Here is a 13,798-nt window from a genome sequence, read left to right on the forward strand (position 1 = left end):
CTTTTCTATCATTTACTTTACATAGCTATACATCTTTTAGAATCCTTCTGTTGTACCGGTATAAATATTTGTACATCCAGTTCAGATGCTGGGATGTGCAGGCAATGCAAAATATGCAAAGAACGACGACAGTGATAGTGGCCAAAGGTCACAGCTCAGGTAAAAAAAGTAGTATGTTTTAAGATCTGTTTAAACTATATATATATATATATATATATATATATATATATATATATATATATATATATATATATATATATATATATATATATATATATATATATATAATACATTTTATTTATAATGCACTTTATATTAAACAAAATCTCAAAGTGCTAATATATATATATATATATATATATATATATATATATATATATAAATTATTATTTTAATTGAATGTCTCCATGAAAATGTTCCAAACCAATTACACAAAATCAGAATGCAGAAAAACCCATCTGTTATGAACTAGAACACTCAGACCCTTCCCCAAAAACATACAGTTTTTAAGCGTACACCGTAATCCTCAGGCATTTCTGCCACATTGAACATGTCACATTTTTTCACATTGCATACGATGTTCAATCTTATCAGGATAACATTCCATGTGCCACAAAGTGATCTCCATGGTCTCTCAGCAAAAGAAAAGAGTCCATTAAACTTCGAAAAATTATTTTATTTGCGAACTAAGAGGCATTTAGTTCTGTCGTTCATAAGCTGAGCTGTGTTCAGCATGTTTGCTACATGACATCATTCAACAGGGGCGAGGAAATGGCACCTGAGCCTCTAATGTTCCATTGCACAGTCAAATATTCCATTTACTCTGTGGAGCCACTAACAGAGCACAATCAATGACCAACAGCATGTCAAATGTGGCTTTGCAAGGCAAACCAATCGCCATTTGGGCACTTCATTACAAAAAGAAGTCATTAATACAGAAGAAAACATGTTATATTTATATAAAATGCTCTCTATAATAGGAATGTACCTGAAAATCATAAATAGTCTTAACACTTGCCATCAAATCATCTAATTTACTCTTGTTGATAAAAATCTATCCACTCAAAACAATATAAATATTAACTCAGAAATAAATCGCACAACACTACAACCCTATTGGAAGTAGTTGCATCAATTTTTCCTTGCAAGCACATTACGCGCTTATTGCAATATCATATTTCATGCAGTAGCCGAATATCCTTAAGGTAAAAAAATCTCAATCATTGCAATATAAAATCTTTTAAAAGTCTCACATTATAACACAAAAGCTTAATTAGACTTACATAACAGTATTGAAAAAGCATGTCAGCACTGACGGCGCCCATTACGAGGTTGACATGTCAGTCTAAATAATAGAATGAATATTGCGATTGTCTACTGAAATGAAAGAAAAAGTTCTTTCTCTTCTTTTTGCTTCAGAAGTCTTATCCTTCAGCTAATAACCCTCAAAAAGGAGGCCAAAAGAACATGACAGAAAGATTTCTGCAACACTTCCATGCGGAGTTAGATTTGGGCAGACTTGCTCAATTTTGCACAGTCTTGACATTAATGGAGGACAAGCACCGTCCAAGGCTGAAGAAGAAAGGCCCTATAAACATGTCCATTAAGCTGGTCCAGATCACGTGGATGGAGGGCAGTGTCATCATGCAGCCGTGGATCACTGGCATCACCACCCTGCAGATGGAAAATAACTCATCATTATGTGTGCTGATATACAAGTCTTATATAATAATAATTCACATCAAGGTGAACGTGTTCCTCTTTCTTTGTTCTGAAGTAAAAATGTACCCTGGAAAGTGTGCGAAGCATTAACCTTCTTTTCAGATGGTTCCATTAAATCATCACCTTTGATATTGTTGCCATTAAACACATATGCAAGATCTGTCAGTGAGGATGACTGGCCAATAAGAGATTAATAAAAGGTGAGACAATACATAAAGCAGGGTTGTATCCACAGAACAGGTCTAAAATCTTATTTTTTGTAACAATATTCCTATTTATAAGATTAAAGGTCTTTTAGGGAATTTGTCTATTAAAGGGTTAGCTCCCAATGATTTACTCACCCTCAAGCCATCCTATGTATATATATGGCATTCTTTTTTCAGACGAATACAACCAGAGTTATATTAATAAAGTCCTTGCTCTTCCAAGCTTCATAATGGCAGTGAATGTTGTCTCGTTTTTGAAGTCCATAAAAGTGCATGTATCCATCATATAACTGCTCCACACGGCGTTGTTGTTACGGAAGAATTCTAGCTTCCGTTGAATCACCTTCCGTATTCAATTTACGGAAAAAATGTAACGCCTCTCGCAGTTCAAAACACTCACGCTGCGTCTGACGAGTGTCGTCAGACGTAGCATAAGCATTTTGAACTGCGAGAGGCGTTACACTTTTTCTGTAAGTTGAATACTGAAGGTGATTTTTAGACACACTTTTATGGACTTCAAAAACGAGGCAACAGTCACTGACATTATAAAGCTTTGAAGAGCCAGGACATTTTTTAATTAACTCAGATTTTATTCGTCTGAAAGAAGAATGTCATACACACCTAGGATGACTTGAGGGTGAGTAAATCATGGGCTAATTTTCATTTTTGGGTAAACTATCCATTTAACCTAATTTATAAGGAACAAAACATTTGTGAGTGGCGGCCACTTGTGCAAAACTCACATCCTCAATGTTGTGGGTGGTTGTTAGGGTGTTGTTTTGCAGTTGCTAAGGTTCTGTGGATTTTAGCACTATGCTTGGCGATCTGTGGTTGCTAGGGTGTTGCTATGTTGTTATGTATTTGTTGAGGTTCTGTAAGGTTTTTTGCACTGTACTTGATGTTATGTAGTTGTAATGGTGTTGTTTTGCATCTGCTAAGGTTTTGTGGGTTTAAGCACTATCCTTGGAAATCTAGGTGGGTGCTAGGGTGTTGCTATGTTGTTATGTGTTTGTTGAGGTGTAAGGTTTTTAGCACTGATGTTATGTGGTTGTTATGGTGTTGTGTTGCACTATCAATGGTAATCTAGGTGGTTGCTAGGGTGTTGCTATGTTGTTATGTGTTTGTTAAGGTTCTATGATTTAGCATTGTACTTGATGCTCTAGGTGGTTGTTTTGCAGTTGCAAAGGTTCTGTAGTTTTTAGCAAAATGCTTGGCAATCTAGGTAGTTGCTAGGGTGTTTCTATGTTGTTATCTGTTTGTTGAGGTTCTGTGAGGTTTTTAGCACTGTACTTGATGTTGCTAAGGTCCTGTGGCTTTTAGCACTATACTTGACAATCTATGTGGTTGTTAGGGTGTTGCTATGTTGTAAAGGTTTTTAGCACTGTACTTGATGTTGATAGATGGTTGATAGGAGTTTGGGAAAAGTAATTACTCCTCAACAAGCTGCACAATGTGAAGCATCAGATTTACAAAATACTAGTAGCATATTGGTGTTGCTATGCAATTGCTATGGTGTACTAGCTGATTTATAGGCCATTGCTATTTGGTTACTAAGGTTCATAGGTTCACTATGTTTGGGTGGTTGCTATGCTGTTTCTACAGTTGTGTGTTTTAAGCACAATGCTTGTTGTTCTAGATGGTTGCTAAGGCATTGCTATGTGGTTGCTAATATTCTGCCTGATTTTTGCCATTCTACAGGGCTTGCTAGGGTGTTGATATGCAGTTGCTAAGGTTCTGAGTAGTATTTTACACTTATATTGAGTGGATTCTAGAGTGTTGATATCCGGTTGCTAATGTTATGTGTGGGTTTTAGTACTATGCTTGATCTAGCTGCTTGCTTTGGCGTTGTAATGAACTATCTAATGTTCTGTGTTTTTTATAACTATGCCTGGTTATCTAGGTGGTTGTAAGGCTTTTGCTATTTGGTCGCTAAGGTTCTATATGTTTTTAACACTATGCTTGTTTGGTTTTTAGCATTGTACTTGATGTTCGAGGTGGTCCCTAGGGTGTTGATAGATAGTTCATAGGAATTAAGGAAAAGTAAATACTCCATAACAAGCTGCATTTAAGATGTCGCCCACTATAGTACCTTAGACCTGCAGAATTCACTAAGTAGATTTCTCTTTTCCTATAGAGCTACACTGACATACTGACATTTGATCTTATCTGGCTAATCTGTCAGCACTACCCATTCCTAAGCTAATGCGGTCACTCTGCTACTCTACGTTGTAAAGTTTGTAAAGCTAATATGTTCAACTTAGGAACACTGACCCTGAAAAGGCTGATGATCTAAACTGCACAAGGGTCAAGCACCAAGCTTTGCCAAGTTTCTGCTTGCATGTGTCAAACCAAAGTTGGAGAAAGCCACTTGACTAGAATGTAAACAATCCATTAAGAGTTATGTGTGGATTTTTCCACCATATGTGAAAAAGGCAGGCCCATATGTACTACTCAAAACCAGTATGCAAGAATTTATCTGTGGTATTTCTTCAATTTTGTCAAATGCCAGTCTTTATCTAGGTGGGAAGTGGCCAAAGGCAAATATTCTGCAATTGAGCAGTGGAAAATACAACAGAGAGCCAACAGCCTTCCCCAACAAGAAGCCTTTTCATACCAAATATGTATACAGCTGAGGATCCCGAAAACAATCCCCACAATAAATGCCATGGGAATAGCCAGAAACGTGGTGAGGATCCGGTAGAAGACGTATTTCACCAGCTCGAACACAGCATGACTGCTTATCCACACTTTGTCAAAGCTGTGCGTGGAGATGGGCTCAGCAATGATGTCTTCAAAACCAACCTGAGGAATCAAACATAAAATATGAAAATCAATAGCGCACAAACTCAACTACCAAATACTTGTCCAAAAGTATAAAGTGTTTATATTTTAACTACACCTTTAAAGACCAAGAGATCAGTGTTGAATATCTTTATATACATTTTATATCTATATGAATGCAGTACTGTATGCAAAACAATCATGCAAATAAAGTAATATAAACTGAATTGGTAAAAAAAAAGAGAAAAAAAAGAAGATTATTATTGCGCATGTGCAACTACACACATTCACAGACTCATTTAGAAAAACATTAATGCACGTGAATGTTGGAAAGTTAAAATAACTTCGCATCATACCATAAACAACACGTTATTAACTCTTATAGCAACGATGTTGTAGCCCAGAAAGTTAATAAGCGATAGTAAAATCTCTCGCAATAACTTGTCACATACCTTTAGATGCGCGTTTATATCTTTGGGATCTCTGTCCGGGACCTCTGAATACACTTTCGATTTTTTTCCAAGTATAGGTTCAATCGATCTATTGAACTCATCCTCATCCATAATAACGCTGGTCTCCGCTTTTTCTTTTTCAAGCCCCATTTTTTTGTTTTTGGAGATGCGAGGCGCGCACTGCTGTCTGTTGCGCCTGCTGTACGCGCGCACTGTGCGCTCGAGGCAGGACGCGTCCACGCCCCTCACGGAAGACGCGTTCACGCGCAGACAAAACACACAAACGGCACTCAATTCACTGCTCCAAACAAATGTGGAACAACGATAAGGGACCTTTTTTAGAATAAATCCCTGTCTAGCCGTCCTTATCTCAATACGTTGTTTATTGAAACAGAATTTTAAAGGAATGTTAACAAATTGTTATTGTTATTCCCTCTAGAGTAGCATTGGTCGCGATTAGAAGTATTTTTCATCCATTCATTTAATCATTTATATTAAGTTTTTAACCGTTAAAACCAGGGCAATGCTAAATGTTTATCTCACACTCTTCAATAATCATTAATCTTCACTGGATTCTTGGAGAAGGGTAATGGCATTTTCTGTTCTTTAAAGGGTATTTACACATAGGCCTATAACCTTTTTTTGAACTGTCAAAATCCATTGAAAGCTACATTGATTTTTTTGGATCTCAACCATCCACTAAAACACTCTCAACATGTACTAACCTTCTTAAAACGTCTATAAATTTTAGTTCAAACTGTGAAAATCTAAATTTTATTCAAATTGTTGCTGGTTACCTATCATATGGCCCTTTTTTACTTTCTATTTTTTTTAAAAACAGGACATATGTGTGTAAGTGTGACTAGCTTTGTTGAGAATAGGCCTAATTATATTCTCAGCAAAAGACAAATATATTGAATATAAGACCTATTTTGAGTTATTGGTTTTATGCATAAACTGTACTTTTTGAACCAGTATTTTTCAGCTTCCAGGCAGTCTTAACTTCAGCCAATAGGCCCCTCTCCATATTTCTTTACACTGGAAACTGATTCAGTGCTGGTATTTGCCTTGCTATTTGACTTTTTTGAAAAGGGACACAGTTAACCCAAAAATGTAAATGTTGTCATCACAAAAAACAAACAAACAAACAAACAAACAAACAAAAACCTTTGTCCAAACTTTTTTCGAAAATGAAAGTGGATGTTGAGCAGCTTGGTCATTCTGCTAAACATCTTCTGTTGTATAGCCTCTAACACTTTGTTTTCATAATTCTTCCCTAATGTCTGAATTTTATCTATAACCAGAAGGAATGGAGGGCGTTTCACTGGAGCTAATACACACGTAAACAACAAACTCATTGTGTTGTAACATTCGGGAGGAAAAAGGGGAGAGGCCGTGGCGGCTCATGACAGCGGAGCAAAAGCACAACAGTGGGAGTGAAAAGCACATTCTACCCACGGACACGCACAATACATGCCGTAATCCCTATGGATAAACACACAGCTGATTCCCAACAGCAAAGCAAAGGTGCCAAGACCTTCCTCTGCCTGTGTGATTGAAGTGGTGATCAAACGTTGTCAGCATCATGAACGGCCACCATGATCTCTAGTTTGCTGTGGGTGTAGGCCTACTGTATTTTTTTTTTTTTTGTCCAAATAAAATAGACAGTGAGACAGGCAGACTTTACTACTAAACTCTTTATTGAAGGTATCAAGTACTATAATCTGTGATGAAGGGTTTGGCAGGCAAATCTGATTGATCTATTCTGGAGCTATCTTTTATACTGTCATAATAACTTAAGTTTGCAAGTTCAACAGTTTTTTTCCCCTTGAGGATACGGGACCAGCCCATCAAGCTTCTGAGTAAGTAATAAAACCAAACTCTCAAGTGAATGACAGCTGCCATAAGGTTGCATAAAACAAGTCAAATATAAAGGGATAGTTCACCCAAAGATTTTTTTCCACTGTAAAAAAATATTTTCATGATTTAGCACAACTTTTTATCTTTTGTCAGATCAACTTAATGTGGTTCAGAAAACACAATATTTTGAGTTTCTGTTTAATAAACCAATCCCCTTCATTGTTATACTTCTGTCTGAGGTCAACGTATGATGTTCGCATGGTTTTTAAATTCAAAACATCATAATGAATAAGTAATAAGCTATTTTCTACACTGGTTTTGAGGCTCTCTCAAGAAACTCTCAGTGTTAATGGGCATGCTGCACTGAAAACTTGGAAGTAAATGCTCACGGCTATGATTGGATAAGATTTGCATATTTAATGAGCTTCAGCTCCCCTGTTGTCAGTGTGCAAACAGCAACTGGAATTAATCGCCCAGACGCTCACAGGGCTTGACAAATGTCTTTATTAAACAAACACGATTCATCTCTCATCCACCCGCAATTGATTGGAATGTTATTTTTTTATTAACATTTGATCGATGAATATAACCGCAAACCGTACACAAACACAGCGCGCGTCCTTCAAATGTCAAATCAAGAGAGTGAACAATGCACATCAAGAAAGGAATGTTATTTCGCTATTTAAGATAGTGAGGTTTTGGTAGACTGTCTGGAAAACACACAGCCCCAGGCCACTGGCCTTTGCGAGCCCTGGCCCATACATGTCCGGGTCTGATCCCGAATCGCAATGATTCTCCAGCCTTTGACAGAGCGCTAAGGTATGTTCAGTTAGATATGTACACATAATCAATACTATCTGTAACAATGAAATACTATCACAAATTTTTATTTTTACTCGCATTAGTGTGTTGTTTCATTCATTCATGTAATCGCATCCTGTCTGCAAATCCAGTCTCTTGTTTACAAACGAATCTGTGGTTTAAACAAAGGAAAAGACAGGCAATGTCTTCCCCACGTGAGCTGGAAATTGATTCAAAAATAAAGTTCATCCATGATTCATAATATTAGAATCCGAATTAAGCTTATGTGACATGTTTACTGTTTAGAAATTCGATGCGGTTTAGTTCTATGTAGGCCTGTCATGTTAGTGGCATGTTCATGTTGTTTGTTCAGCACATCCCACAGGTGCTCGATTGGATTGAGATCTGGAGAATTTGGAGGCCAAGTCAACACCTTAAACTGGTTGTTGTGCTCCGGGAACCATTCCTGAATCATTTTTGCTTTGTGGCGGGTGCATTATCCTGCTGGAAGAGCCACAGCCACCAGGGAATACTGTTTCCATTAAGGGTGTACATTGTCTCCAACAATGCTTAGGTAGGTGGAACGTGTCAAAGTAACATCCACATGGATGCCAGGACCCAAGATTTCCCAGCAGAACATTGCCCAAAGCATCACACTGCCTCCGCCGTCTTGTCTTCTTCCTAAAGTTCATCCTGGTGCCATGTGTTCCCCAGGTAAGCGATGCACACGCAACCGGCTATCAATGTGATGTAAAAAAAAACATGATTCATCAGACCAGGCCACCTTCTTCTTTTGCTCCGTGGTCTAGTTCTAAAACTCATGTGCCCACTGTTGCCGCCTTCGGAGGTGAACAGGGGTTAGCATTGGCACCCTGACTGATCTGCGGCTATGCAGCCCCATACGCAACAAACTGTGATGGATTCTGTCATCACAGTGTATTCTGACAGCTTTCTATCAGAACCAGCATTGACTTCTTGAGCAATTTGAGCTACAGTAGTTTGTCTGTTTGATCGGAGCACACTGGCCAGTCTTAGTTCCCCACGTGTATCATTGAGCCTTGGCCACCCATGACCCTGTCGCCGGTTCACCTCTGTTCCTTCCTTGGATCACTTTTGATAGATACTGACCACTGCAGAACGGGAACACCCCACAAGAGCTGCAGTTTTGGAGATGCTCTGACCCAGTCGTCTAGGCATCACAATTTAGCCCTTGTCAAACTCGCTCGCCCATTTTTTCTGCTTCTCACACATCAACTTTGAGGATAAAATGTTCACTTGCTGCCTAATATATCCCACCCACTAACAGGTGCCGTGATGAAGAGATAATCAAGTGTTATTCACGTCACCTGTCATAATGTTATGACTAATCGGTGTACTTTTGCCTGTGGAAAAGCTACTTATTCATGATTCTTCATGTGGCCTCTTTTACCAACCGCATTACTATGGTGGTTGTCAGTATATGTTAAAGAAGGCACAAAAAAGGTTTTAGTAGCAGTGCGCGTTGGTAAATTTATTTGGCTTAAATTAAAATGTTCATGTTTGTAAATAATATTTATACTGTATGTACATGTTGTTGTTTAAATATGTTAACATTCTTACTATAAACTCTCAGTTTTTTTTTTGTTGTTTTTTTTGTTTTGTTGTAAAAACAACACTTTTTTTTACAGTGAAGATTAAGATGTGTGCACACATACTCAGGATGTAAGGAAAACTATTGACCTTAAGGCACAAACAGTGCTGGCGATTTTAATGAATTAGCAGAAGGTCACATTCCATGGTTCTGTGATCTAATTCTACCTGCAGAAAAACAATGATATCATCACACTTCCTGACAGTCAGCTCATCGGCTAAAGCTCTCAGCTCTGTGAATCTCTACCGACACATCATAATAAACCCTGACATGCAGTAATCGTGAGAATCAGCCTATAGCAAAGTTTCTCTATTGTCACCACCACCCAGGTGTGGAAGCTCACATATTCACATACATTAGAGTACAATTACATTATACAAAAAAATAAAAAAGTGTGAATAGCATTCCTGTCTATTACTTAGGCAATTGGCAATCAAAACAGAAGATTTCAATTAAAGAAGATTTCAGCAGAAGAAAACAAAAGCTTTACAGTATAGAACTGATGAAAGTCTTTGCTTAAACATTATTGCATAACTCATTCAGACATAAAAGTGGCCTTTCTGCATTGACTCTTATAAAGTCTGAACTTAAATCAACTTATGGAAATGAAATTAGACTAGAGGGAATACATTAGCCTTCGTGCTCTCTGCCAGTATGTATCTTTGTCTATACAGATCAAATTTAATGCTTTGTAACTTTTCCAAACACAATAAACCTGTCAAAAGCACTCAAGCCCTTTATCTGTACTCACGTTGTTCTGTGCTTGCGAACAGCACTGGCTGAAGGTGTGGTAAACACATCAGGGATCCACCCAGAGCCTGAGGTCACATTAGTCGAGAGTATATGCGCTTTGCGGGAAGAGATAAATAAGTTTTTTCCATCTGTACTAACTGTGGAGCAGCTTTTGCTGTGGTGTTGCACGGACAAGCCCTTGAGTCCTCACAAGCTTTAATCCTGCAGCTTTGACATGGTTGCCCAGTCGCACATGGAGGGATATTCATCTCCATCACATGACAGACCCCTCAAACCATTTTCCAGCATAGTTTAGATCAGATAGATGACTCTCAATATTTCAGATCGCACATACCGCTGCTGTTACTCAACAGCTTCAGGTGTGCTTTTTCCATTTATTTTAAGCCAAGTCTCATGCACCTCATTCGAGCTTTTATAAGCTGCCCTGTGATAAACATATCAATTTAAGGTTTTTAGCTTCTAGGTGATTTACACTTTGCAGTTATTTTTTATGTCACCTCATGAAAGCTCATAAACTCAAAATGTTTAGAAATCAATTTGTTGTTATTTATCACATTATCACATTTGGGTGAACATAAGAGAGTATTTTAAATAATTTATAAATAATTTCTACATTTATGCTAATACTTAATAAAACTAATATTGAACTAAAAATAACTAAAATAACACCGAAAGTTAAAAAAAAAAAAATTGAAGAATTTTTTTGTAATCATTATGTTTTTTTTTCATGTCTTCAATGTCGCTTTCCTGTTACCTCATGTTCAAATATGCCTATTTTCCTACTTTCCTAAAATGAGTAGTATGTCTGAATATGCAGTATTCTTAAACAATGGGCGTGGCGCGACTGTTAGGTCAAATGACAATTCTAACATGGCAACATTCTTCTCAAAAAAGTTACTTTGAAAGTGACTTCATCTATGCATAAAACCAAAATGATCTTTTGACAAAGTAAACAAATCTTGCACCCTGACCCCATTAAAGGGTTTGTATTAAAATATCCAAAAAACACTAGAATAGCGTTATATATTTTGTTGACTTATGTACTTACATATCCCAAATGTTTCCAAAAATGTTTAAATCCAGAGAAAAAAAGCAGTTTTAACCAGGACACGGACCGTGTCGCCTATAAATGACATCATACCCACGTTACTTTTTATTTTGTAGAAACCATGGAAACACCAAAGATGATTTAATATATTATGTGTTTTATTAGACAGACGAGCAACTGGATACATTCATTGACAGAAAAACAAATTATTATTAGCTCAACACAGTTAGTCTTATTGTTTAAATCTCGTTTTACCATGCCTAATATCGATCTAGCTTACTGCAGTGTGCAACAAGTGTCTCATACCAGCCACAGAGCGAACAAATTCACAGATAAGCATTATAACTTTCAACACACTCAAATGTATCTAATATGATAAAACATCTATCTATCTATCTATCTATCTATCTATCTATCTATCTATCTATCTATCTATCTATCTATCTATCTATCTATCTATCTATCTATCTATCTATCTATCTATCTATCTATCTATCTGTCTGTCTGTCTGTCTGTCTGTCTGTCTGTCTGTCTGTCTGTCTGTCTGTCTGTCTGTCTGTCTATCAGAATAGTATAGTATAGAAAACATGCATGTGCAACATAAACCAATTAATTTTTTTGAAGCTTTAATTTACCTTCTTCTTAGTTAGCTATGTGTCCATTTGAACCAGATGACTGGAGTAGCCGTGTGGTCCAAAGCAAACACTGTCAACCGTCACTGCTCTAGTAGTTTTCCAGACTTGTTTGCACTGGAATATGAGGACTACACTTGAATGAGCTACCTGAATTACCTAAATCCATGCTAGCCACGGACCCCCAAACTTAGCGACAGTGATGTTTTACAGGAACACATGCCCTGATTCTGTGCCAAAAGGGTGTGGGCTGAGGGGAACACAACTAGAGAGAGAAAAGCCCTTTTGTTTAGTTTTTTTTTGTCTTGAGTTGAAGGCGGTTAGCATGTTGCTAATGGCCTCTGAAGTAGTCAGACACGCAAAACTCTCATCTAGGGTTCCCCGAAGTGGAATTCCCAAGTTAAATTTAGTCTTTAATTATGCCTTCTCTCTCCCTCGTTCTCTCCGACCACACTATCACCTCACACACAGCTTTCTTTCTCTTTCCTTCCAAGCTATGGCGATGAAACGGTTCTGTTGAGGCTATTTTTAGGCCTCGGCTGCCCCCTTTCCACCTTGCTCCACAAACATCATCTCAGGGATACCGATGAGAGGTTAATTGTCTCATTTATGAGGTCTATATAAGAGTGTGTACTCAAAATCCATCAATCTATCATTATTGACCTTAGTACACGAGGAGAACTCAGCTAAATACACTGTACGGCGGCTACGGCCTTCACTGCAGTCTTTGACACTGTGAACCCCGCAGGCTGAATTCCAAGCTCAGTGTCCTCAAACCTTTGTCTTTTCATGGAAAAACAGTGTTTGAAACCAAATACGCAGCTATCGGACCACACACTTCCCGCGGTATGAATGCGACCTGGAGTGAATGAGTGTGCGCGGGCGGGTGGAGTGTCCCAGGGAGTTCAAAAGGAAGCTCCGGTCATGAACACACAATAATGAGACCACCGCTTACCCTGCTTGCTCGATTGAGGGTGTAATGAGGATTTGAAAACAGATGTGTGAGAGATCACTGTTCTTCTCTATCCCAATATTAGCACAAACAATGCACAGACAAAGGACACAGGGCGTGGTCATGAGGAAGCTGAATTTCCATTGGGTGCTTTTGAGGAATGTGATCTACTTAAGACCTCTTTTGGCTTGCGAAAGCTTTTTATCTGGGTTTAATAAAAGGTTTTAGAGTTGCCAATTTGTTTTCAAACTGGCAGATACCTTTGAAAGTGTTCCAAAAACCAAGATAATGCTAAAGCTATGTCCTAAAGTTTAGCCTAGTAATCCAAGGCAGCTATTTTAAGTCATGCAAGTACAGCTCCTGTCTAATTAAATGGGGAAATGGCGAAATTTCTAAAACTTGCCAAATATATAAATTTAGCAATAAAATCTGACAAGGCTGGTACCATGAATGTTGTTTCTTACACACTCTCAGAAAAAAAGGTACAGTGCTGTCACTAGGGCAGTACACTAAGGTACAAAAGTGAAAAGATACATCTTTGTACCTTACTCACCCCTAAATGGGACATATTAGTACCTTAAAAGGTACATATCAGTACTTTAAGAGTGAAAATTAGTACCCTAAAGGACAACTCCGGTGAGAAATGAACCTAGGGGTAATTAACACATGGTTACCGAGTAGATCGTTCTCTGGGATGCGTTTTCATGAAAATCGAATGTAAAGAGTTTCATTTCTAAAAACAGATTAGCTTATAAGGCTAGTCTATGGGGCACAGGGTAGTGAAATTAAATCTCTAGTTAATACCACTAACAAGGCTAGAAATAGCCTCACACTAACACGGTAGCATAATGAGGGTCCCTACATGCAAACCGAAGCATTGAGAACTTTGTAAGTGTACAAACAGTTTAATAAGAAGATACTTTATAAACACAGAGCATTACGCGTTCACAGACAGGCGTCA

General features: G+C 37.9%; 1 protein-coding gene across 1 annotated transcript; it reads right to left on the reverse strand.

Annotated features, from left to right (window-relative positions):
• Positions 1–655: 655 nt before the first annotated feature.
• cav2 (caveolin 2) lies at positions 656–5,488 on the reverse strand. The gene is made up of 3 exons (XM_067436268.1): positions 5,162–5,488; positions 4,543–4,730; positions 656–1,674 (listed from the first exon to the last, which is right to left on the reverse strand). The coding sequence occupies exons 1-3, from the start codon at positions 5,309–5,311 to the stop codon at positions 1,524–1,526; spliced, it is 489 nt and encodes a 162-aa protein (XP_067292369.1). The 5' UTR covers positions 5,312–5,488; the 3' UTR covers positions 656–1,523.
• Between the last annotated feature and the right edge of the window lie 8,310 nt (positions 5,489–13,798).

The sequence above is a fragment of the Pseudorasbora parva genome, chromosome 25 (assembly GCF_024679245.1).
Source record: "Pseudorasbora parva isolate DD20220531a chromosome 25, ASM2467924v1, whole genome shotgun sequence".
Taxonomy (NCBI): Eukaryota; Metazoa; Chordata; class Actinopteri; order Cypriniformes; family Gobionidae; genus Pseudorasbora; species Pseudorasbora parva.

What these genes read in the sequence shown, in the direction of transcription:
- cav2 (XM_067436268.1), bottom strand. Translation starts at nt 5,311, where the DNA reads ATGGGGCTTGAAAAAGAAAAAGCGGAGACCAGCGTTATTATGGATGAG. An exon ending in ATATAAACGCGCATCTAAAG is followed by an intron (nt 4,731 to 5,161) that starts GTATGTGACAAG and finishes TTGATTCCTCAG; the next exon opens with GTTGGTTTTGAAGACATCAT. An exon ending in CTCAGCTGTATACATATTTG is followed by an intron (nt 1,675 to 4,542) that starts GTATGAAAAGGC and finishes TTCCATCTGCAG; the next exon opens with GGTGGTGATGCCAGTGATCC.